Raw genomic sequence first — 23,761 nt, 5'->3', positions numbered from 1 at the left:
AATTGGCCTGGTGGTCCTCCAGGACAGGGTTGGGGACTACTGTAACTCATTTCGGGGCCTTACAAAGATTAGTCTTAAAAGACTTCAATTAGTCCAAAACACAGCAGCGCACCTGATAACTAATGGTAAAAGATCAGATTACATTACTCCAGTTTTGAAAGACTGCATTGAATGTCTGTTTTTGTCAGAATCACTCAAATTGTTATGCTTGTTGTTTAAGGCATTCTGCATTGGTGTATCAAAATATCATTCTGATAGGATGATTAAACAAGAACATTTTTTTATCTTTGGACTCTTCCCAGTGATGCTTATTGAAAATAGTAAAATTGGCATCTACAAGAAGTAGAACTTTTTTTTTTTTTTTTAATAAATATTTTTAAATTCTTACATCAAGTGAAATACATGTAATACATTCAATTATGAAAAAACACTTGAAATTATTATTAAATGTTCTTACAATGTGAATTAAATAAACCCTTTATCAGAATTTTATATCATATTAATATTACAATAGTTTTCCCTCCCTACCCCTTCTATATGTTCTATACATGTGTTATTATATCTGATCAGTAGAATAATTTGTCAATGGTCCCCATATTTTATTAAATTTTTTAATATAACCTTGTTGTAATGCCAATACTTTTTCCATTTTATATATATGACAAATTGAATTCCACCAAAAAGTGTAATTCAATTTAGTGTAATCCTTCCAGTTCTGAGTAATTTGCTGTATGGTATTTTTGTTATATATTTGTTATATAGGATATCTTTATGGAACTTCTTGCCTGATGCTGTCAGCAGGTTAATTAGTTATCTTGGATTTCACAAGATTTAAAAACCTGGATTTTTGAAAATGCTTTTGATGGTTTTTAATTGGAGTTTTATATTTTGTTCTGTTTAATTACAATTTGTATATTCTTTAATGGCTTCTTATTTTTACTGTAAACTACTTTAGAATTTGAATGTGCTAAGTGATAGATCATATTAATAAATCCAATCTATTGCACTTGATGTAGAGCATTTCTCTAATTCGACCAAAGTGGTTTACAGATATTATGTCCAGTTTCTTCATCTGCCCCTAGTGGGCTCACAATCTAAGCTTTTTGACCTGGAACAGTGGAGGGTTAAGTGACTTGCCCAGGGTCACAAGGAGCCACAGTAGGAATCAAACTCATTTCCTCTGGCTCTCTGAATCCACTACACAAACCATTCGGCTACTCTTCCATTCCAGTGTTCCCATCAGTGTGTGGAACCTGATGAGAGATCACATGACACCACTTACCACCTCCTTTATTGTAGTGCGTACTACATGCTCCAGCGTTAACTCTGCATTAATGAAATACTTTAGCTGGCTAATGTTTCTACAACACTCTTTGCCCACGCCTCCCGACAGAAAAATTCATTTCATTTGGTACATTGATGAGAGCTAAAAGCCAAATATCTAATCGAAATAACAAACTTCTGTTTATAATGACAGGGGTTGCCATACAGCTCATTTTAAGGAATTGGAAGAATTGGGATCGATTAAGTTACAATTTTTGGTGGGAATCTCTGTGTTCCATTTTTAAAATGGAACGTTTTATGGCCATACAGCAAGGGTGTTACAGAAAGTTTATAGATGTTTGGGAGACATTGGCTAAATTTTGTAAGAAAGAATAATTGATTTTATTTTATGGTCTTTAGGGTGGGTTGGGGAGGTGGGGGAAGGGAGATGCATTGGAGCTTGATTCAGGGTATATATGGATAGTTTCTTGTGGGTTTTATTTTATTTGAGTATTGGGTGGGAGGTTAGGGGAAAATTTAATTGTATATTAATGTCTGGCAGTTTATTGTGCTTTTGTGATATTTTATGTATATGAAGTACTTGTTGCACAATTGTAGTTTGAAAATCTAATAAAGATATATATATATATATATAAAAAAAGAAAAATTCATTAACACGTGCTTTAACATGCAGTAAAGGCAAACTCCTACAAAACTCTTTAACATAATCAAGCGGTTACCTATTTCTGGGGGTTTACCTGACATTAAGGGAAAGGGATTGGGACTTGTATGCCACCTTTTTGCAGTTATACAATCACACACACACAAAAAAGAAGTTTACATACAGGTACTAGAAGTATTTTCCCTATCTGTTCCGGTGGGTCTCATAATTTGTCTAATGTACTTGAGGCAGTGGAGGATTAAGTGACTTGCCCAGGGTCACAAGAAGCTTATTTGGTACTGTATTGGGGACCCTGAGATTCTAATGAGTGTTTACAGTAAAAATACCCTTAAACTTGTCTGCCTCCAGAAATGCAATGATTAAAAAAGTTTGTATCTAGTTCTAAACTATTTTAATTATGTACATGTATGAAAATCCTGTTTTAATACCTATTATTGTTTTAAAGCTTTTAGAATTTGACAAGGAATTTTCAGTCTTTAAAGACAGGCTATACGAGTTGGACATCTCGTTTCCTCCCAGGTAAGGCACATTTGATTGTACTGTATTACTAAATACTGTATTTAATTGCAGGCATGAGTTTTATTACAGTATTGTGTTTGTACTTTTACTGTTATAAGCAGCTTTGAGATATTTGGGGATGAAAAGCAGCAAAGAAATAGAAATATTGCATCTGAATTATTAGAGCAGGTCAGATTGAAATTTGTTTCTGCAGTATTCTGTTCTCGCTATGATCTCAGATTATAAAGATGTGTTCTACTATGTATCTTCCACATACTGCTCTCACGCAAAATTCATCAATGCATGCGTACGAGCCTCCTCCATAGTATGGGACTTCCTGTGCATGCAGTGACTAATTGGCACTCCTTTTCCAGAGATCCAGCTTATCTTCCTCTTCCAGGTTTTTTTTTTCTTTTGGACTTTTGCATTTGTTGTACTATGCTTTATCACTATACAACGATATATGCAGTTTCTTCTACCATGTAATAAGACCACACATTGCAGGCAGTGAATGATCTTGCCCTGCTTCTTTCTCATGTCTGTATTTCTACAAGCTCAGTACTTTTTTTCCACCGTGCTAGTGGACTTTCCATTCCACCATCTGGCATTAGATCCTCTCCCCTTAGGAAATTCCTCCTATGGATCTCTTTGAGTCTCCTGCCATGGGTACAAACCCAACTTCTGGTTTCAGCAACTACTTTTTCACCCTCTAGTCGCAAGGTTGTTCCTCATTCTCGCCTTTTCTAGTTCACTCAAAACCGAGATCTTCTGTTTCATAAACCTTCACTCTCTCAATTCAACAGCCAGAAGGACTTCCTCTTGCATTTGGCTACTACTATGAGCTCGAGTTACATTTAGCAATCTAAATCCGTGATGGCTAGATGGTATATCTGCGTTCACTCAGTGGTACTGCACCATCTATTCTTTATTTAGAGGACAACCCGCCCTCCATCCCTTTCAGTTAAGCTAGGGAGCCCCATCCGTGAGAATATACTGCCTGCTTATCCTGGAATAAAGCAGTTACTTACCTGTAACAGATGTTATCCAGGGACAGTAATAATAATAATACCTTTATTTTTTCTATACCGCCACAATCTTGCGACTTCTAGGCAGTTTACAGTGAAGAGAGCTGGACAATCAGCGAATTACAGAGTACAAATAGGGAAGATGTCACTGAACAGTCAGTGATTACAGAGTACAATTAGTGAGAGCACAATATCAACATGTTACAGTGAAGCGGGCTGGACAGTCAGCGAATTCCAGAATACAGTTGGCGAAGATGTCACTGAACAGTCAGTGGAAACAGAATACAATTAGTGAGAATACACAGTATCGACATATTGTTAATAAGTTTTAGAAGGGATATCTGACTAGGAGTAGGCAAATATTTTCACAGCCCGCCCTCCTCCCCTACTTGGGTTCTTCACTTGTGCATAGAACTGATGACATCACAATCAGGTGTCAGGCGGGAAGCACTTACGCATGCATAGTATGGGCAGTCACGGAGCTTCGTTGAAGCTTAAAGTGACAGTACACTTTACAATGACCATACTGGAATCTGTGGATGACGTCACCCATCTGTGAGAATATCTGACTACTGGCCCTGGATAGCACCTGTTACAGGTAAGTAACTGTGCTTTATCTGTAAATGTATGCTCCTATTTGAAAAAAAAAAAATGCAAATTTGAAATGCTTCTTCTCTCTCTGCAAAAAACAGTACTACAGTACTATTTCCTGTATAGATTTATGTTCAGTTAAGGTAAGCAATTTACAAAAGCCCCATTTCTGCATATAAACCTTGTTTTGTGCAAGGATATACTTTTGAAAATGTGTGCCCTAAGTGATTATTTTAGACATACTGATTGCCTAACTTTACCATCTGTTTAGTGAATATCGAGTCCAACAAGGAAGAGCAGAACGAGCCAGGTCGTCAAACTTTAATATGAACCAAAAGTGCAATATAAGTCAATAAGTCAATCAATCAGTCATAAAAAGATCTGTTTCGGCTAAGGCGCCTGCATCAGGAGTTCATACATATCCTGTCATAAACCAATTGTGAAAAACAGTTCCATAAGGATGAAAGAAAAGAAGGAGCACACAGCCTCATTGAATCTTCATGCTCCTTCTATTCTTAAATCCTTATGGAACTGTCAAATCGTGCACTCGGCACTTGTTGCTCACCCATTCAGATATGACCAGGTACAAAATGACACTCAGACAATTTCAACTCAGAGTGGAATTTATTAGGCCGCAGCCATAAGCGCAATATAACATTACATATCTGCCATTGATGAACATAACATAACAGCATAACATAACAACATAACATAACAACAGCCGCACAGCATATGCCTATCTCCCTGCGCGATGTAGGGGGCCGTACAAGCTTCCCCGGCTCGCCGGACCCTTCCCGTTCAAGGAGGTGTCCTCTCATCAGCGTTAGGTTGCAGTGAAGCTCATGGCCTGGCCTCTCTGCCGTCCAAGCAAGGTGACGTGCCCTATTTCTTAACACTGCCCATATGTATGCTTTTAGACATATGCTGTGCTTACCTTCCAGGTAAATGGCTGCGACGATAGTCGAGGGTGGGTGGGAGGGATGCTGCCTCCTTCTCTAAGCTCTTGCGTCGCCGAAAAGGGTGCGTCCCCCCTCCCACTCCTCTCTTATCTACCCCCCCCCTCCGTCCCGTCCCCCTACTAGTGGCAACGGCTTTCGGACGATTTGCCATCGCTCCTCCCTATGGGGATCGGAGCTGATTCTCAAATCGTGCACTCAGCACTTGTTGCTCACCCATTCAGATATGACCAGGTACAAAATGACACTCAGACAATTTCAACTCAGAGTGGAATTTATTAGGCCGCAGCCATAAGCGCAATATAACATTACATATCTGCCATTGATGAACATAACATAACAGCATAACATAACAACATAACATAACAACAGCCGCACAGCATATGCCTATCTCCCTGCGCGATGTAGGGGGCCGTACAAGCTTCCCCGGCTCGCCGGACCCTTCCCGTTCAAGGAGGTGTCCTCTCATCAGCGTTAGGTTGCAGTGAAGCTCATGGCCTGGCCTCCCTGCTGTCCAAGCAAGGTGACGTGCCCTATTTCTTAACACTGCCCATATGTATGCTTTTAGACATATGCTGTGCTTACCTTCCACTACCCGTGACTAGCGAAACCTCGCTTAGCACGGGTTCCCCCCAAGTGTCATGGCTGCGGCCCGGGACGCATCAGTAGCGGTTCTATGCCTTCCTGTAGGGTAATGAGGAATATGTCTAGCCCGATATCGGAGAGGTGTACCCCATCCGGTCGGTACAAGCCCGGCCTTCCGTCTTCTAGCAGGTTATGTATTATGTAAAGTCCCATGATGGTAGGCATGAATTTGCACATACATTTATTTAGTGGGATGTATTATGTAAAGTCCTCTGATGGTAGGCCGCGCCTCCTGAGTGGGATCTAGCCCCTTTCCAAACTAATCGTGGTATTATTTGCGACCGCATTAACGTGGTGCCTCGGACATTGTGAAGCCGAGATTACCCCAGGTCTCAGATTACCCCAGGTCTCAGATCCAGATGTGTTTCAGAGAACATGCAACCGGGAAGAGGAGATGGGAGAAGAGTTAGTAGAATGTAGATTAGTGAGCAAGGGGTGAACGGATGTATTTTCGGAATGCAGCAGACTTCCATCTCCCCAAGACTTCTAAGGAGGTCTCTGTGAAATGGACATTGGTTAGTAACATGCCTCCTAACGCTCCCGGACGTTTGGAGGCTGGGACCAGTTCACTAACGCGTAGGGCATGAAAAGCCAGGCAATAGGCGCACTGAAACAGCGTCACATCGTATGCATCGCAGCATACTTTTGGCCGAACCTGTAGAATGAGAACTAACTCCCATCCTCTCATCATGCGGCGTACCACGCTGGAGAGTGTGGCCGCTATCTTAGTTCTTTGTATGCCCGACCGTTTGGAGTGTAATAGGACGAGAGGGCAGTGTGCAGTCCATCCCTGCAGATGCGTAGTCAGTGAACAGCAGAATATATCTTCGTTGGGTGTTGTTCTGCTACCGGTGCCAAAGGCCGGAATGTTGTCATCTTAAAGCGAGATAAAGCATCAGCAATGGCATTTTTGGGAGCCGGGTTACGGCAGAGTTGTCAGACCGAAAACTATGGACCTATGTGTTAGAAATCTACCCCATAGGTGTAGGGAGACCATGATAGGAAACAGCTCCAGAAATGTAATGTTCTTGAGGATGCCTGTGCTAACCCAGAAACTAGGCCACTTTGCTGAAGACCCTGCCCTTTGAAAGTATATACCGACTCCCTGGCTGCCTGCTGCATCAGTATAGAGCTGTAGGGCGTCGGCATTTCCGGGAGACGATTGCCAGAAGACACGTCCATGAAAGTATATACCGAATCCCTGGCTGCATGCTGCATCAGTATAGAGCTGTAGGGCGCCGGCATTTTCGGTAGACGATTGCCAGATCATACGTCCAGGAATGAGTCCCATAGTCTGCGGTTGTCCCTGATAGTTCCGGTACGTCAAGGAATGAGTCCCATAGTCTGAGGTTGTCCCTGATAGTTCTGGTAATTCTAATGTGGTGGTGGGGCTTAACTGCTCCCGCTGTAGCACTAGCTATGGGAATCATCCTGGTGGCAAACCCCAGTAAGCCCAGAAGTTCTTGGAATTGGCGTAATGTAGCCTTTTCCAGTGTACACATGAGCTGTATTGCCGAATGAAGTTTTTGAGTTTGTCTGCTGGAAGGCGTGAAACTTGATTAATCACGTCTAGCTCAATACCTAGGAAGGTGAGTACGCTTGACGGGCCTACTGTTTTTTCTTGGGCTAGTGGGATGCCAAAATGTTTGGCCAGTCGATGGAATGACGACATTAAATGTTCACAGTCATTCTGATTCTGAGCTATGAATAGAAAATCATCTAAGTAGTGGACGGCTAGACCATGTGACGTTGTCTGACCAAATGGGCATACATTTATCAAAATAGAATTGCCCGTTACTGTGAAAACCCTGTAAGGGGAAAGATTGGGGGTGTACCGGCAAAAGTCTAAAAGCAGATTATGTGTCAACTTTAGCCAACATAGTACTAGGGCCAGATGCTTTTATGAACATAGTACTAGGGCCAGATGCTTTTATGAATGATATGGCTTGGTCTAGTGAGGTGTACTGTACGGAGCATAACGCTGGGTCGATGAAGTCATTAACTGCTGGCCCAGCACGCCAATGGGAGAAATAAGGAAAGCGGAAAAGGTGGCGTGTCGAAGGGGCCCGCTATCCGACCGAGTTATAATTCTTTATCGATCTTATCTTGGGCTATTTGTTTGTGAGCGTGTCATGATATGGAATTTTTGGAAGTCTATGCTGCTGAATGAGTGGACCAGTGTAAGGTATCGAGAAGCCGTCTAAGAAGCCTCTCGTGATAGCCTGTGCGTCCTCCCTCCCTAAGCGCTAGCCTTGATGGGGGAGGGGGCCAGGTGCATCGGTGTGTGTTGGGGCAGGTTGAGTGAACAGTCTGCGGTCTTTTGCATTCCTGCACTGGCTGGCAGGGTGCGTACCTCCGCAGGAGTGGCAGGCATGTCTGTATTTACAGTTGGTCCACGTGCAATGGCTTCTGTTGAATAGCCTGCCATGTGGCCTCCCTGTCGATGAAATTGGGGAGGCGGCCGTGGTGTGTAGTGGATCTGTCCGGGAACCTATCGGGCAGAAATGGCCGCAAAGCGCACATTTCGTCCATCCATAGGTCAAATACTCTATGCTTCCATGTTATTGCATTGTTCTCTGCCATACTTTTCGGAATTTAATATCGTAGTTGAGCCCGGCCCGGGAGGCAGATATCCAGTTAGTTAAGGATTTATAGATCTCACTCTCTCTAACTGGATGTATATCCTATCTGTCCCTATGTAGTTGTCCTCTTCCGGTTCTCTATGCAATAAGGAAAACATATCTACCTAGTCTCTCTTCAATATTTTACTTTCACTGCTCTAGGGACTCCCGAAGCGAGAGTGGTTACACCACATGTGATGTCGGTCTGTTTGAACTAACGGCCCTGTGTTACTAGGTTCAGAAGGGGGTATAGCCCTAGACTGCTCGAAGATCAACAGTGTCGCATGTATACAACGTGCTAGAGTAAGCTGGTCTCCCGCCTGCCCACTAGCACACCTGAGAGATGAGGGCGTAATGTGTGAAGAGAGAGCGTCCCGTGTAGCGGACGCCATCTCTGGTGCTAGAGGTGAGTATGCTGGTACCAACAGCGGCAGTGCTGGTAACATCGGCTGTGCTGGAGGTGGGTCTGTCGGTGTTGGTGCAGCTTGAGGTGGGGGTTGTGCAGCTTGTGGTGGCTCAGCAGGGACCCGTGTTGGCTGGCCACCAAGAAGTCGTTGGTGCACCCTTTGAACCCCGTGCTGGAGTATTTGCCTCTGGAACTCAGCCGTTAAGTCAACCAGATCTTGCTGAGATTGTGCTGCCGTAGAAGCAGCCGCTGCAGTTGAGGCCGTGGAAGCCTCTGCTGTGAGAGCCGCTGCTATTGTATATAGCTGAGATGGCGTTGCCGTAGAAGCTGCCGCTGCAGTTGAGGCCGTGGAAGCCTCTGCTGTAAGAGCCTCTGCTGTTGTATATTGCTGAGAGTGCGTTGCCGTAGAAGCTGCCGCTGCAGTTGAGGCCGTGGAAGCCTCTGCTGTAAGAGCCTCTTCTGTTGTATATTGCTGATATGGCGTTGCCGTAGAAGCTGCCGCTGCAGTTGAGGCCGTGGAAGCCTCTGCTGTAAGAGCCTCTGCTGTTGTATATTGCTGAGAGTGCGTTGCCGTAGAAGCTGCCGCTGCAGTTGAGGCCGTGGAAGCCTCTGCTGTGAGAGCCGCTGCTGTTGTGGCACGCGTAGTCCTAGTCTTTTTTTTTTTTTTTGACTAGTAGCGGAGGGCTTTTTCTGAGTAAGTACTAAAAGAATAGAGACAGTGAGGCTGGCTCCATAAATAAGCATAAGATGCAATATAGTACTAAAGCCGTCTGTAACGGAAGCCTTCAAGAGAATCAGCTGGATACCATCGCGTTGGTGCCAAGTTGTTGTATAGCATATATAAATAGCCAACAATAGCATATAATGGCCAATCGCATATAATAGCTTGAAATAGCATTTAAATAGCATACAGTAGCCAAGCGCGTTGGTGCCAAGTTGTTGTTGTTGTATAGCATATACAAAAGCATACCGTAGACAAGCGCGTTGGTGCCAAGTTGTTGTTGTTGTATAGCATATACAAAAGCATAGCGTAGACAAGCGCGTTGGTGCCAAGTTGTTGTTGTTGTATAGCATATACAAAAAGCATAGCGTAGACAAGCGCGTTGGTGCCAAGTTGTTGTTGTTGTATAGCATATACAAAAGCATACCGTAGACAAGCGCGGTGGTGCCAAGTTGTTGTTGTTGTATAGCATATACAAAAGCATACCGTAGACAAGCGCGGTGGTGCCAAGTTGTTGTTGTTGTATAGCATATACAAAAGCATACAGTAGACAAAACGCGTTGGTGCCAAGTTGTTGTTATATGGCCGCATACCATAGCCTTCAATAGCATAAATTGGCACATAGCCTGAAGCCAATAGCATAAAATGGCACATGGCATGAAATAAAAGTAATTGCAGTAATAATGGCCTGAAATAGCATACCATAGCCTTCCATAGCATAAAATGGCACATAGCCTGAAGCCTTAAATAGCATAAAATGGCACATAGCATGCAGCCTTAAATAGCATAAAATGGCACATAGCTTAAATGTCCTAGCCTAGCGGAGTTGTGCTGGGGATTTAAAGTAAAAGCCAAATAATAGCATCTAACAGCGTTGCGTAAATTGGCCGCTAAGCATATAGCATATAATAGCATATAATAGTACAGCAACCAATAAATTCTTACCTTAGTCGGGCCACCGGCCCCGGCTAGAGAGGGGCAAGTAGGAGGCCACCTTACGTCCCTTGGGCTCTAAAAGCTGCGGAAGATCATGCAGGGACAGCCGTGGACGCTCCCTGCATCTGCCGGCCTTAGTCCCGCTGGGTGAGGGGAGGGGGAAGATGTAGCGCCCCGAGAGAGAGACGCGGCTTCCCTTCCTCCCCCCTTTGGCGGTCTGTACCAACGCAGGTACCCGCGGACTTTATGTGGGTAAAGCATGTCTCTGGGTTGGTGTTTCCAGGAGCAATATTTTGAATATAGTTGAACTATCTGTTCACGAATAGAGAAAATACACTCATGTACACCTTCTATGGAACAGTTGTAAATTTATGTAAGAACCTTTATGCATTACAGATGGTCATTGAATGAGTCTGTTTTATGAATGCACATAAGCCTCAAATATTGCCTTTATAAAATATTACTTTTTTTTACCATATATATATAGGGATGCTTAAGCACCATTATATAAAATTGTGCAACATCTCACTGGACGTATATGCACAGAACAGTTACAGAAACCATATTGCTCAAAATGGAATTTGAAAAAGCAGAAATATTTGCAGCACCGAGTTGCAGGAAAGATCACATAGCTGCTCCCTTGATAACATATCTGGCTGACTTTTCTTCAACAATCAGTGCACCCTGTCATTATGATGGGATGGTGAATGATGTCCCGGGTCGTTGCCGCGAGCTGATAGCCCCCAAGAGGCCAGGGAGGAGGGGAGCGCCGGTCCGTGTGTTCTGCGCCGCGAGCCGCTGGCCCTAACGCGGCCCGCGGCCAGGGAGGAGGGGAGCGCCGGTCCGGTGCGGTCGGTGCGGCACTTTTCTTTCCCCTGCACTATCCACACGCGGGGAGAAAACCAGCCGAGGGCAGGAAGCAGAGAAGAATTTTTTTTTTTTTTTTTTGAAGGCGCGACGCTCCCGGGCAGGCGGACCAGCACGCACATGCGAGGCGGCCCGCCCCCTTCCGCCCCCCCCCCCAGGTCCGCGGCCCGACATCGAGGAGAGAACGCCGGACGAACGCGAGGGCGGCAGAGACCAGCAGGGGCGACGCGCCCCTTCTCTCTTCCCGCCTGCGTTAGCCGCATGTGAGGAGAAAGGCTTGTCCCGAAGTGACCCCCGAGGTCCCCCGACGCGAACGGATGGGCAGGCCATAGTACGGCGCGGCGGTTCGCGGCGGCTCGCAGGGCTGCCGACTAGCATCGGGCCCGCATCGGTACCTATGGGCCTGCCTCCGCGAGGCTTATGAAGCAGAATGAGGCCTGCTGCCGCGTGGCCGCTGTAAGCAGAAACATCTTACCTGGCGAATTGGACGGTTAGTAATATGTTTATATTTTGTTGTGGTTGTATATTCTTTTGAGGATTGCAAAAGCAGAAGGGTGGCGGTGGAGCTATGTGGAGGTGGAAATGCTGCCTCCTTCTCTAAGCTCTTGCGTCGCCGAAAAGGGTGCGTCCCCCCTCCCACTCCTCTCTTATCTACCCCCCCTCCGCCCCCCCCCCCCCCCTACTAGTGGCAACGGCTTTCGGCCGATTTGCCATCGCTCCTCCCTATGGGGATCGGAGCTGATTCTTTTTCACAGTTGGTTTGTTTATTACAGGATATGCAAGGACTCCTTTTTTCTTTTTTAAATTCTTTATTCATTTTTGCACATTACAACAAGTGTAGCAGATAAACTCATATGAACTTATAAATACACACTTGATTAACTCTCATATAACACTTTAAGTATAACATTTCATTATAAATTAATATTCTATAATATTTTGAATATTATGTAATAAACCTAATATTTAAACTATTCTTATTAAATAGAAAATCCTCCCTTCCCATCCCTCCCATCACAATATTACATACAAGTACCATTACAATGAAACTATTGATATAATCATATATTATGAAATAATAAAAATAACCCCCTCCCCTCCCATATTTCTCCTCTAATCAAATATCTTATCTTGGGAAAAGTTTATCATTCATTACAAAAATCTGTTAATGGTCCCCATATCTTCTCCTGATGCAGGTGCTTTAACAGAAACATGCTGGGTGTTGAGTCCAACGACTTGTCAGATGTTTTTATGACCGATTGATTGACTTATTGTCTTATATTGCACTTTTGGTTGATATTGCCTAGTGAATACTGAGTGACAGAATTTGGCAAAGGACCTGAACAAAGTTGCAAATCAGATAGATAATGTGCAAGCTCATAACAAGCTCATAATTGAAAAAAATAAAATTTTATTTAATGTTTAGGGGTGGTAAAAGACTTAGGCGCTGCTAGGCACGATTCTCTAAAGGACTTAGGATACCTATAATCTAGGCCTTTAAAACCATGTCCTACATTTCAGGTGCCTAAGTTTTAAGCTAGGTGCCGCTAAACATGATTCTGTAGTGGGCCCCTAAGTGTGACTGACATGCAATAGGCACCAATTACAGAATCTGGCCTATACTGTTTAGTGCTCTGCTAGTCAAATCAATCATTGGCATAAAAAAATCCTTTACTAGTCTTAAAGTGAGTGAAGCTGCAAAGTTCCAGTGAAAAACAAAATGTGTGCTTAACTTTTATCTGTTCCCTGTTGTTGACCAGCATTTTGCGGCACGTAGTCACTGTTTCACGGCAATGAGACTTATCTACAAATTTTTTAAAAAAATCTTACAATAAAAGCAAAACTCTAGAACGCATATTTTAATAAAAAAAATAAACAGTATAGCAAAACTTACACATTAATCAATTGTTGTTTCTCACTCTTAATTGCTAAGGAAGCAATATGGCACCCAAGCATTTTAACCCCACTATAACCAAATAATACACAAATACATATGAAATCATATAAACAAAAATCTTATTAAATCTGCAAAAATAGTCACAGCCACTTAAAGTCTTTTTCCTTGCAAATAAAATGCTACAGTTTTCATCAGCTTGTCTCAGACAAGTAACCTTAAAGGACTGACTGTGTTTGTAGAAGTAACAGTTTTTGGACATCTTTTATGTGTAGAAAAAAAAAACTTGACCTATGAGGAATTTGGGAGTTTAAGGAATTGAGTCTATTTCTGAAAAAAAAAAAAAAAATGGTTCCTGCTTTTATTTGATGGTCTAATAAATATATACTGGTAGCTTAAGTAGAGTTTGTTATTTATATGTATCTGCATGTGGTTTAGGATTTTTGGCCCTGTATAAAGTAGTCATAGTATCTGCACATATCTGCCATACAGATTAAGCAACTGAAACTGAAAAAAAAACAACTTTCCTGTAAACAAACAAATATCATCAATTTAATTATGTTGTTTTTTTGTATAAATTATAAAATGTAACAATTTCTTAGTCCAGTGTTTGCGGGGGAAGGGGGGGGTTGTCTTGAGATGTTTTACATAGTCAATTTTGATTTTCCAGGGATTTCGAGCATCACTGTTGCCCCCTGTCAAAGTGATGCAATGTTCAAGGTCTCCCACACAGTAGCCCAGCCATGACACTGTCGGGTCTTGGCAGCTAAGAATGAACTTGAAGGGGGCTGAAAAAAAAGTTATATTCTCGTGCCTTGTATTTAGTTTTAAAGAATGTGATACAAGCTGTAAATTCATATCACTTACGCTCAAGAAGTCATCAGTCAGGTCAGGCGTGACAAGTCTGAACACTGCACACCCTTGTGATGAATTTGGCTTTCCCATGTTAGTGGTGGTCCTGGAGCCAGAGAGGCATGACATTGCAGTGATGAAGTGCTTGCTTGCTGACAAAAGTCAGGACGGCTCTTTTAGAGAAGGTGGATAGTAAGCTTGCAGGGGCACAAAATGTGAAGCTGATGTGACTGAGGGGGGGGGGGGGGGTTAGTTTTTCTTTTAACTGAAGAAGAAAGAGTGGAATCTGTACCAGAAATTCAGAAGATATTTTTGGCTGACTCAAAAGTATTAATCATGGAATCAATCCCCCAAATCTGTCAGTCAGAATATGGCTCTTCAGCTATTCATCAGAAGAGCCAGAGAAAAGCATATTATTGAACAGAAAAGCAACAGGTAGAGTAACGCAAATTGAAGCTAGTTTCTTTTGTAGGTTTAATTTTCAGAAAATATGCCCACTTTGTGCTGCAAGTATTCCGAGACAATTGTTCAAGTTATTTTTCTTTGACTTTATGTTCTGTATATTATAAAATTTTCAATAAAGATGATTGAACTAAAAAAAAAAAAAAAAAAACCTGCTAAGATTTGCATTCATTATCCCAAAGATCTGATATATCATCAGAATGCTTCCTTTGCAATCCTATCATTGATGTTTATGACCAGAGAATGAATGCTGATTAGATCTTTATGGGAAAATGTTTAAATATCTTTATTCATTTTTAAGCCATACATAAGTGCAACATATTATACAATCATATTACACTATAAAAGCACTTAAAATCAATCAAATTTGTAATCTATGACAAATAGATATATCACCCCCATACTCATATTAAAAAATTGCACTCAAATTAAAGAATTAAAAAATATTTTCCAATCTTCCCTCCCACCTACCCACTCTGGACATGCATGATCAAAGGGCAAAATCAACAATCACTCTTTACAAAATTTTATGGGAAAATGGACCTCCATGCCTAGCCCTCCAAAAACCTAAGCAATCAAAATGCTTAAGCAGAGATAATTTTCCAGATATTGCTACGTATCATGCTTCCTTTATTTTGCTGCAGGGCAGACCCTGTTTTCAAACCCAGCCAGATAATATGAAAGTTGTTTGGCTGACACAGGAGGAAGCCTTGCTTACTCCGCTTCTTTTTGTAGCTTCTCCCAGAAAGCATCTTCCTCCAGCGGCCACTCATTAGCCAATAGTAGCTGCCACTCTTTTGGCTTTTCACTCTTTAGAGCATATAGTCAACAGCGGTTTTCTTTTGAAGTCACTGATCTGGAATAAACTTAAAATTCTGTTTGATAAATGACTGATCATGCAGAATCAAAAAACCATAAAACAGAAGTCCCACCTCTGCAAAACCAGCAAAAGTGGTCCAAGGAAGAAGGAATAAACCAACAATGCAGAGTGACTTTAAACAAAGCACCTAATGCAGCCAGTTAATACTGAAGGTGATATTTCCAATTCCTGGCAGCCTCCGTGTGGGGTTCCCCAGGGCTCTCCGCTTTCCCCAGTCTTGTTCAATCTTTATATGACTACTTTGAACACATAAATTGTCAGCTTGGGAAACACTTTTTACCTATGCGGATGATATCTTTATACTGATCGATATTGATTTGAATATTACTAATTTAGCTTTTAAAATAAACTACTGTAATTCTAAACTTCCAGCTTGGGCTATGTCTGTCCAGATGAAGTTAAATGCAACCAAAACTAAACTTTTGTGGTTAAGCCCAAAACTGGATTGCCTTCCTTCCATCATACTTTTGGATTCTGGGGCTTCCCTGCAAATTGAGTTCTCTTCAAAGATTTTGGGAATCCTTTTTGACTCCACTCTTACATTTAAGGATCAAATAAATTCTCTAGTTAAGAAATGCTTTTCAGTTTACGAATGCTGAGAAAGGTTAAATCTCTTTTTCATCAACGTTATTTTTCTGTCCTGGTCCAATCAATTATACTATCTTGGCTAGATTACTGTAATGCTATTTATCTTGGCATCACAAAGATCTGTCTCCAAAGGTTACAATTGATTCAGAATACCGCTGCAAAGTTGATTTATGGAAAAAGCAAATTCAACCATGTGACTCCTTTGCTTTTGAGCCTTCATTGGCTCCCGGTTCATCTCAGGATTCAATTTAAATGTGTATGCATTACTTTAAAAATTTTATATGGTATTTTTATTCCTCTTGTTCCTCTGCTATAGAACATTTATAGATTTTCCTATGCTAGAGGCATTCAACAATTAAAACTTTCTCTTCCTTCTAGGAAAGGTATTAAAGGAGTCAAGAACTTCAAGAACTTTCTTTGACTTTAAAATTTTCTCAATTATTACATTACATTAGAGATTTCTATTCCGCCATTACCTTGCGGTTCAAGGCGGATTACAAAAGAGATTAAAAAAATGGAGGCTTACAATGGAAGAGCATTTGTGTTTTCTAGAGAGGTAAAGAGTAGGTTATGTAGTTTCTGTGTGGCGGGAAGAGGGAGGGGGGAAGGACAGTAAGTTTGAAATTAGGGCTGTTTCAGGAATTTCTTGAAGAATGTAGTTTTTATTTCTTTTCTGAAGTTATGGCTGTTTCAGGAATTTCTTGTCTGAACATCTTGTAGTCTGGTGTCGTTATCAGTAGACTGGAGATTTGGTTGTCTAGTTTAGCTGCTTGAGTGGCCAGGAGGCCATCGTATAGTTTTTTCCGTTTTACTTCTTTGATCGAGAGGTGAGTGTTTTTCTATGTCTGATTGAGATGGTTTGGATGAGGCGGTTGCTCAGGTAGGTTGGGCTGTGTCCGTTTAAGGCTTTAAATAACATATAGTAGAATTTAAATAGTATTCTTTCTTGGATTGGTAGCCAATATGAGTTGATGTATGCTTCTGTAATATGGTTGTGTTTTCTCAATGAGTAGATGAGTCTCAGAATTTTGGATTGTTTGTAGTTGTTTAGTCATTGTAGCAGGGCAGGGGAGGTAGAGGATGTTGCAGTAATCTAGTAGATTTAGGATTAGGGATTGTACTATAAGCTGGAATTGTGTTTTTTCGAAGAATTTCCTGACTTGTCATAGGTTTCTCATCACTGCGAAGGATTTCTGTATTGTTTTATTTATTTGCGGTTGCATGGTGCAGCATCGGTCTATAGTCATTCCTAGTAATTTTATGGTAGTTTGAATGGGATAGTTGATTGTGTTAATTTCTATATTGGTTATGGTTGGGACTTTGTCGTTTTTGAGGAGGATGAATTTAGTTTTGTCTGTGTTGAGTTTCAGTTTGTGATCTTTCATCCAGGTTGCTACTGTTTCTAGTGTTCGGTGTAGTGTGTTTATCATGGCGGTCTTTGGTTGATCAAAAGGTATGAGAATGGTAATGTCATCTGCATAACTGTAGGTGGTGATGCCTAGATTAGCTAGGTATGTTCCAAGAGATGCAGTGTATAGGTTGCAGAGAGTAGGGGATAGTGGGGATCCTTGTGGTACGCCACAAGGGTTGGACCAAGGTTCAGATTTTTCTTTATCTGATTTTACTCTGTATGTTCTGGATTTTAGGAAGCATTCAAACCAAGAGTATACTTTATCTGAGATGCCTATTGCATCCAAAATTTGCAGTAGGATGTTATGGTCTACCAGGTCAAATGCTGCAGTAAGGTCTAGTTGTATGAGAAGCATTTTTTTTCCTGTGCTGAGGTATTGTCTGGCTGTGTCAATGAGGGAGCCTAGTGTGGCGCTGCCGGTGCCCGTGTATACGCTTGGCTCCGGACAGCGCTCAGAACAGCCTGCGTCCGACGTGCTTCCAGAGAAAGCTGGAAGTCCTGCTGGTCCCACAGTTCAATGAAGAAGCAAAAAGAATCAAAAACAGTCAATTTCAAATGAAAATAAAGTCCCACTTTATTGTGGCTATCAATCTTGAACAGGGTTCAGTTCATACTTTTCCATAAACATTAAAAAAAAAACAGGAAAAAGTAAAATTGAGTTGAAAAAACAAACAACTCACATTTTTCTTGCCGGTGTCACAGGTAAGTAACTGAGTGCAGTCTTAATCGTTCTGCCTTTGGCAAACAGGCAGTAACAAACTATCACACTTCCTTTATAAATAAAGACAGTGTTGTGTCCAAGCCTAGATTGAAGCCGGCTTGGCCCCAACCAACTTAACAGTAGTTGGTGGGGGAGGGGAGTAGCCGAATCCACTAATTTTACTCTGTAAGAAACAGAATGCCACAAATGGCCCCACAATCCCAACCTAGGATATTAAGTGGATTCTTCCCCAAAACTACCTCCCAGGCACACAATCACAATTGAAGCTTTTCTTGCTTTCAAAAGCCAAAACATAAACTAAACAGTCCAGCACAATTAAACCTAAGAAAAAGGTTTCCAGTTCCAGGCATCTTGCAAGGAGCTCAGCACTGCTCCCTTACTTCTCACAGGTGCAAACAGGTTCCCCAGAAAGAAGCCCAAAAGATTGCTAGCTTGAGCATACAAAAAGAAAAAAACCAGCAATGGTACTTAGCTCTCTTCCATGGGGCAAGCTTCTGTATTCATGGCAGTTTCTATACAGTCCATGGACTCTGGTTCAGCTAGCTGGTTGGCTTCAGGGTCAGGGGCTGGATCCACCATCTCAACGTCCTGATAGTGGTGAGGCTCAGGAGAGCAGTCCTGTAAGCCTCCTTCCTGGGCTGGCCCAGGGCAGACTAACTGCTTCCTCCTCAGTGCAGCCTCAAGAGCATTGAGGCGACCACGCCCTGTTCTATGAGGGGGAGGGGCAGCCTGCAGCTTCTGCTTACTTCTCACAGGACTTCTAATCAAGTCCTGCAGCTGGGAGTTAGCTGAGTCAGTAGAATGTTTCTGAGGCTGTTCCCAGCTGTTACCCTCATAGTCCTCACCTCCCCAGGGTTCTGCAAACTGGGAACTAAGAGGCAACTCAGAGCCTAACTTTCTATTATGGTTTGCTCTGTCACACTGGTTAGCCCTTTTAACAACCAGGCTAGGTTTAGGCATAGCACTCCCCTGCACAAACCAAGCTTTAGGGCTAGGGTTGTGACACTAGTAATGTCTCTGTGCTGAAGTTGGATCTGAATCCAGATTGCGTGGGGTGAAGTATATTATGGTCATCTAGATAGTTGGTGAGGTGTTTGGCTACTAGTCCTTCTGTCAGTTTGACATATAGAGGTATTGAGGCAATGGGTCTGTAGTTGGATGGTTGGTCTGTTAGTCCTTTTGGATCTTTTTGGATTGGGGTGATGATGATTTTGCTGAGGACACTTGGGAAAAGGCCATCAGCGAGCATGGTTTGTATCCATTGCAGAAGTAGAGTACGGAATTTTGTGCTGGAGGTTGTAAAGAGATATGATGGGCAGTGGTTAAGTCACAGGATGCATGGCTGTACTTTTTGTAGAGTTTATTGAATTCAGACCATTGTATGTTGGGGAATTGAGACCATGTTCTGTCAGCTGCAGTTGATTCTTTATCTGTGGGAAGAATTAGGAGTTTGTTTAGGTGGGATGGGGTACAATTGAGGGTGGCTCTGGTATTTGTAATTTTGTTCTTGAAGTGTTCTGCTAAGAGGGGGTAGGGTATTGTTAGTGGTCATGTAGGGTTTGGTGTCTGTTAGGTCTTTTAATATTTTGAATAGTTTTTGGTATCTTGGGTTTCTGTGCCTATTAGATTAGTGTAATGTGTTTTTCTCTTGTCCTTTAGTAGTATTTTGTATTGCTTGTTAGTTTTTTCCCAGGCAGTTTTTGTGTGATCTAGATTAGTTTTTCTCCATTTTCTTTCTAGTCGTCTGAATTGTCTTTTAAGTAGGAGTAGTTCATTGTCAAACCATTGATCTGATCTTCTGCTGATTCTAGTTTTGTAGTGGGACTAGTTCATCAAGGATGTTGGTAGTCAGATTGTTCCACTGTGAGATGAAGTCCTTGGGGTCACAGTCCTGGATTGTTTCATCTATTTTTGTCCAGAATTTGGGAGGGTCAATGTGTTTGCGTGAGGTGTAAGTTATTTTTTTGGGTTTAGGTATGGTTTCGTTCTTGGTCCAGTTGATGTTGAATGGGTATGTGTAGTGGTCTGACCAGAGGGATGAGGACCAGGTTCCATTAGGTGTTTGAATTTCTGGGGAGGATGGTTGATGGGTCATGAAGGCTGTGATGTCAAGTTGGTGTCCTTTTTCATGCGTGGTTTGTGGGTTTAGGATTTGGAAGGATAAGGCATTGAGAAATGATAGACATTTTTTTGCTGGTTTGGATACTTGGTCTTCAAGGTGTATGCTTAGGTCTCCTAGGATGAGGTTGTATTCTGCTGTTAATGAGTTTTGGTATATGAAGTTTTCAAATTCAGGTATTACTGTGGTCCAGTTTCTTGGTGTTATGTAGCAGAGCATGTAGTTTAGTGAGTTTTTTAGAGTGGTGCTTGAGAGATGGCAGGCAAGGAAGTCCAATTGTGGGCAGGACGTTTTTTCGAGTATATTTAGAGTTAGGGAATCCTTGATTGATTGCTAGCCCTCTTCCTCTTTTTTTCTCTCTGCAGTCACTGTTATTTTGTATCCCGTTATTCTAGGATCTGCGTCTGAGGTTAACCAGGTTTCTGTGAGGAAAAGGCAGTCTAGGTTTTCGTTTTTTATCCAGTTTTTTATGTGTTCTGTTTTAGGTCCTAAGACTCTGAAGTTTAAGTAGGCATATGTTAGGGTGGTGATATATGTTTGGAAATTGTGAGTTATTTCAGGGTAGATGAGTGTTTTAGGAGGAGGTTGAGGTTTGGTCTTGGGAAGTGGTCTTCTTCTCCAGGCTAAGGTGATGGGATGTTGAGCGCTGGTTTGGTGGTTTGAGCTTCTAACTATTGGGGTTCTCCTGTTGTGGTGTTGGATTTTGTTTGCAGTGGAGCATGTGGGTGGGGCTGGTAAGTTGTTTGCTACTGCTATCCAACTAGTAATGAGGAGGATTATCAGTAGGGTGGCCAGGATATGTGTTTGTGGGATTAGCTTCATTTTGGTGGTGGTGGTGGGGGGGTGTCGGGTAGTGGGGATGAGTAGTTGGCTGTGAGAAAGTTGTTCTTCTTGTGTTGTACCTGGATGGGTAGGAGTAAAAATTACTTCAATGTAGATGCTGTAGAGAGCCTTGGTGGTGAGTGAGTATATGTTGGGAGAGAAAACTGTGGTTGTGCGTAACAGTTGGGAATGAACGCTGTGGTTGAGAGTAGCAGTTGAGCAAAACCCGACAGTGCAAAGTCGAGGGGGAGGGGTGGAGCACGCTCCCACACCCTGAGTGCCTTCTGCACTGCTCCCGCTCTGCCTCTGCTGCTGCTCCCGGTCCAAGTCGGGAGGTGGAGAGTAGAAGTTAACAGATCAAGCGAAACCCCTCCCTTTAATTCTGAGATGCCCTCATCCTTTCCAATTCTTCTGCAAATCATTAAAAACTTTTTTGTTTGCTAAACATTTTGAAAATTAATTTCCTTGCAATTTTAGCATTGTTTTTAATTATTGCTAACCGAGTCGAGCTTCCTCTGGTTGATGACCCAGTATATAAAGCTAAGTTTTAATTGAGTTTAGTTTAATAGCCTTCAACCAGGGTCATCAGAGTTCTTCAATAAAAACTAAAATAATCTTCTTTGAAAAGAAAGATGTTTAATAATATCTTCAAGTGGGAGCGTCTTTCTTTCAAAGAGTATGCTCTACTTGTGGTTAGCTTTTATTGAAGAATTCTGATAACACCTGATAAAGGCTACTGACAAAATTTGGACGAGATGGTTCCTTTTTCTATAAAAGTCCCTGGTCCGTGGGCCACCTTTCTTTCCTTTGTACTGTTATACAGAAAGAAAGGCAGCGTAAGCATATTTGGGTAATTGGCCAATTATTGGACAATAGACGATGTAAATCTTTTCCAGTTTTTCAACAAATAAGAAAACAAGCATTTTCATTCTGGGATAGACCAAAGGTCCATCAATCCCAGTATCCTGTTTCCAACAGTGGCCAGTCCAAATTTGTTCTTCCATCCAGTCAGAATTTCAGATGGGTGTATCTACAGCAGGCAATAAAGCGTATTTAAAATTTAAGTGATATCGATATCAATGATTTAAAGATGGGAATAACTAGTGAGATAATTAAATTTGCTGATGACACAAAGTTGTTCAAAGTTGTTAAATGGCAAGAGGATTGTGAAAAATTGCAAGAGGACCTTGTGAGACAAGAAGACTGACTGGGCATCGAAATAGCAGATGATGTTTAATGTGAGAAAATGCAGGGTTCTGTGTTAGGAGTCACTGCCCAGGAAAAGAATCTAGGTGTTATTGTTGAAGATACGTTGAAACCCTTAGTTCAATGTGTTACAACTGCTAAGAAAGCAAAGAGAATGTTATGAATTATCAGGAAAGGAATGGATAACAAAGATGAAAATGTTATAATGCCCTTGTATGGCCACACCTCGAATACTGTGTGCACTTCTGGTCACCATATCTCAAAAAAGATATAGCAGAATTAGAAAAGATACAGAGAAAGGAGACAACAATGATAAAAGGGATGGGACGACTTCCCTATGAAGAAAGGCTAAAGTGGCTAGAGTTCTTCAGCTTGGAGAAGAGACGACTCAGGAGTTATATGATAGAGGTCTATAAAGTAATGAGTGGAATAGAAAGGGTAGATGTGAATCGCTTGTTAACTCTTTCCAAAAATACTAGGCCTAGGGACCATGCGATGAAGCTACTAAGAAGTAGATTTAAAACAAACCAGAGAAAATACGGTCTTGTTCACTTTCGGTTTAGTGATTTCACAAGACCGTTGCATTACTCCACAGAGCGATTAGGCTCTTTTGAGTGATTATGATAAGCTATTTGCTTATTCGGACAATTGAACATTTCGGCTTGAACATTTCAGGTATAAGAAGACAATTGCAAAACGGTATTCTGCACTGAGAATCAGACTCCTGAGGCAGGCCTCACGGCCGAAACACGTACACGTCGAGTCTTGTTTGTGAATAAAGACATTGAGCACCACAAATCGCCTCTTCTGTTTTCTTTAGTAGAATGGTATACACTCTAAATTTTTCTTTGTGTTCTCTGAATGTCTCTCTCTGTTAAAGAAATTGATGTGGATGCTAGTGTAGAAGCTAGACATTAATTTCTACTCTTGGTAAGAAGGTAAAAATACTTATAAAGCAAAAAACTGTGTATTTTCTTTAAATTGCTTGCCTCTTAGCATATTGGTGCAAAATTATTATAATGCGCATTTGAGATGGCTCCTTTCTTAGTTTGGTATGTTTGCTAAGTCTAGACAGCCGTAAGGAATGAAGCAAATTAATGTACATCTGTCTTTTCACCGTTTGGTGTTTAATAGATAACTGAGACCAGGTTAAAGGCTGCCTTAGCAAGATAGCATACATCTTCTAAACTCCACAAGTCCATGAGGATGGGTGAACAAGTAACTTGGCTTAAAGTGTCTATGAGAAAGTTGTTACGCAAAGTATCATTGAGGGCTGAAATAAAACAAACCAGAAAGCTTGCTTTTGGATCATATGTTATATTGGTTTTCCAAGGCAAAAGAACTATTGGGTGAAGGAAATTGCTAGAATAAGCTGAAACAAAGTGATATTCAGATTGCAGCAAATAACTGTAGTAAAGTAATTTTATTCCAAGTGATAGGCATCATAGCATGCATCAGTTACATTGCAAATATAGTTTAATCAACTAGACAAAATCCATACCTAGCTTTATTTATAAGCTGCTAATCTTCATAAGTCCAAATTGGCATTTCCATAATATATAATGTGCTATAATATGTGTTTAGTGCATTTTAAG

At 41.7% G+C, this 23,761-nt stretch overlaps 1 protein-coding gene across 2 annotated transcripts in view; it reads left to right on the top strand.

Annotated features, from left to right (window-relative positions):
- Positions 1-23,761, top strand: part of INPP5A (inositol polyphosphate-5-phosphatase A) — a 764,365-nt gene that overhangs the window by 677,857 nt on the left and 62,747 nt on the right. For both annotated transcript variants that reach the window (XM_033942100.1, XM_033942101.1), the window contains exon 12: positions 2,391-2,464. In XM_033942100.1, the coding sequence (XP_033797991.1) occupies positions 2,391-2,464 (74 nt within the window). The remainder of the gene's footprint in view (positions 1-2,390; positions 2,465-23,761) is intronic.

This window comes from Geotrypetes seraphini, chromosome 4 (assembly GCF_902459505.1).
Source record: "Geotrypetes seraphini chromosome 4, aGeoSer1.1, whole genome shotgun sequence".
Taxonomy (NCBI): domain Eukaryota; kingdom Metazoa; phylum Chordata; class Amphibia; order Gymnophiona; family Dermophiidae; genus Geotrypetes; species Geotrypetes seraphini.
This window is presented reverse-complemented; position numbering and strand designations above follow the sequence as displayed.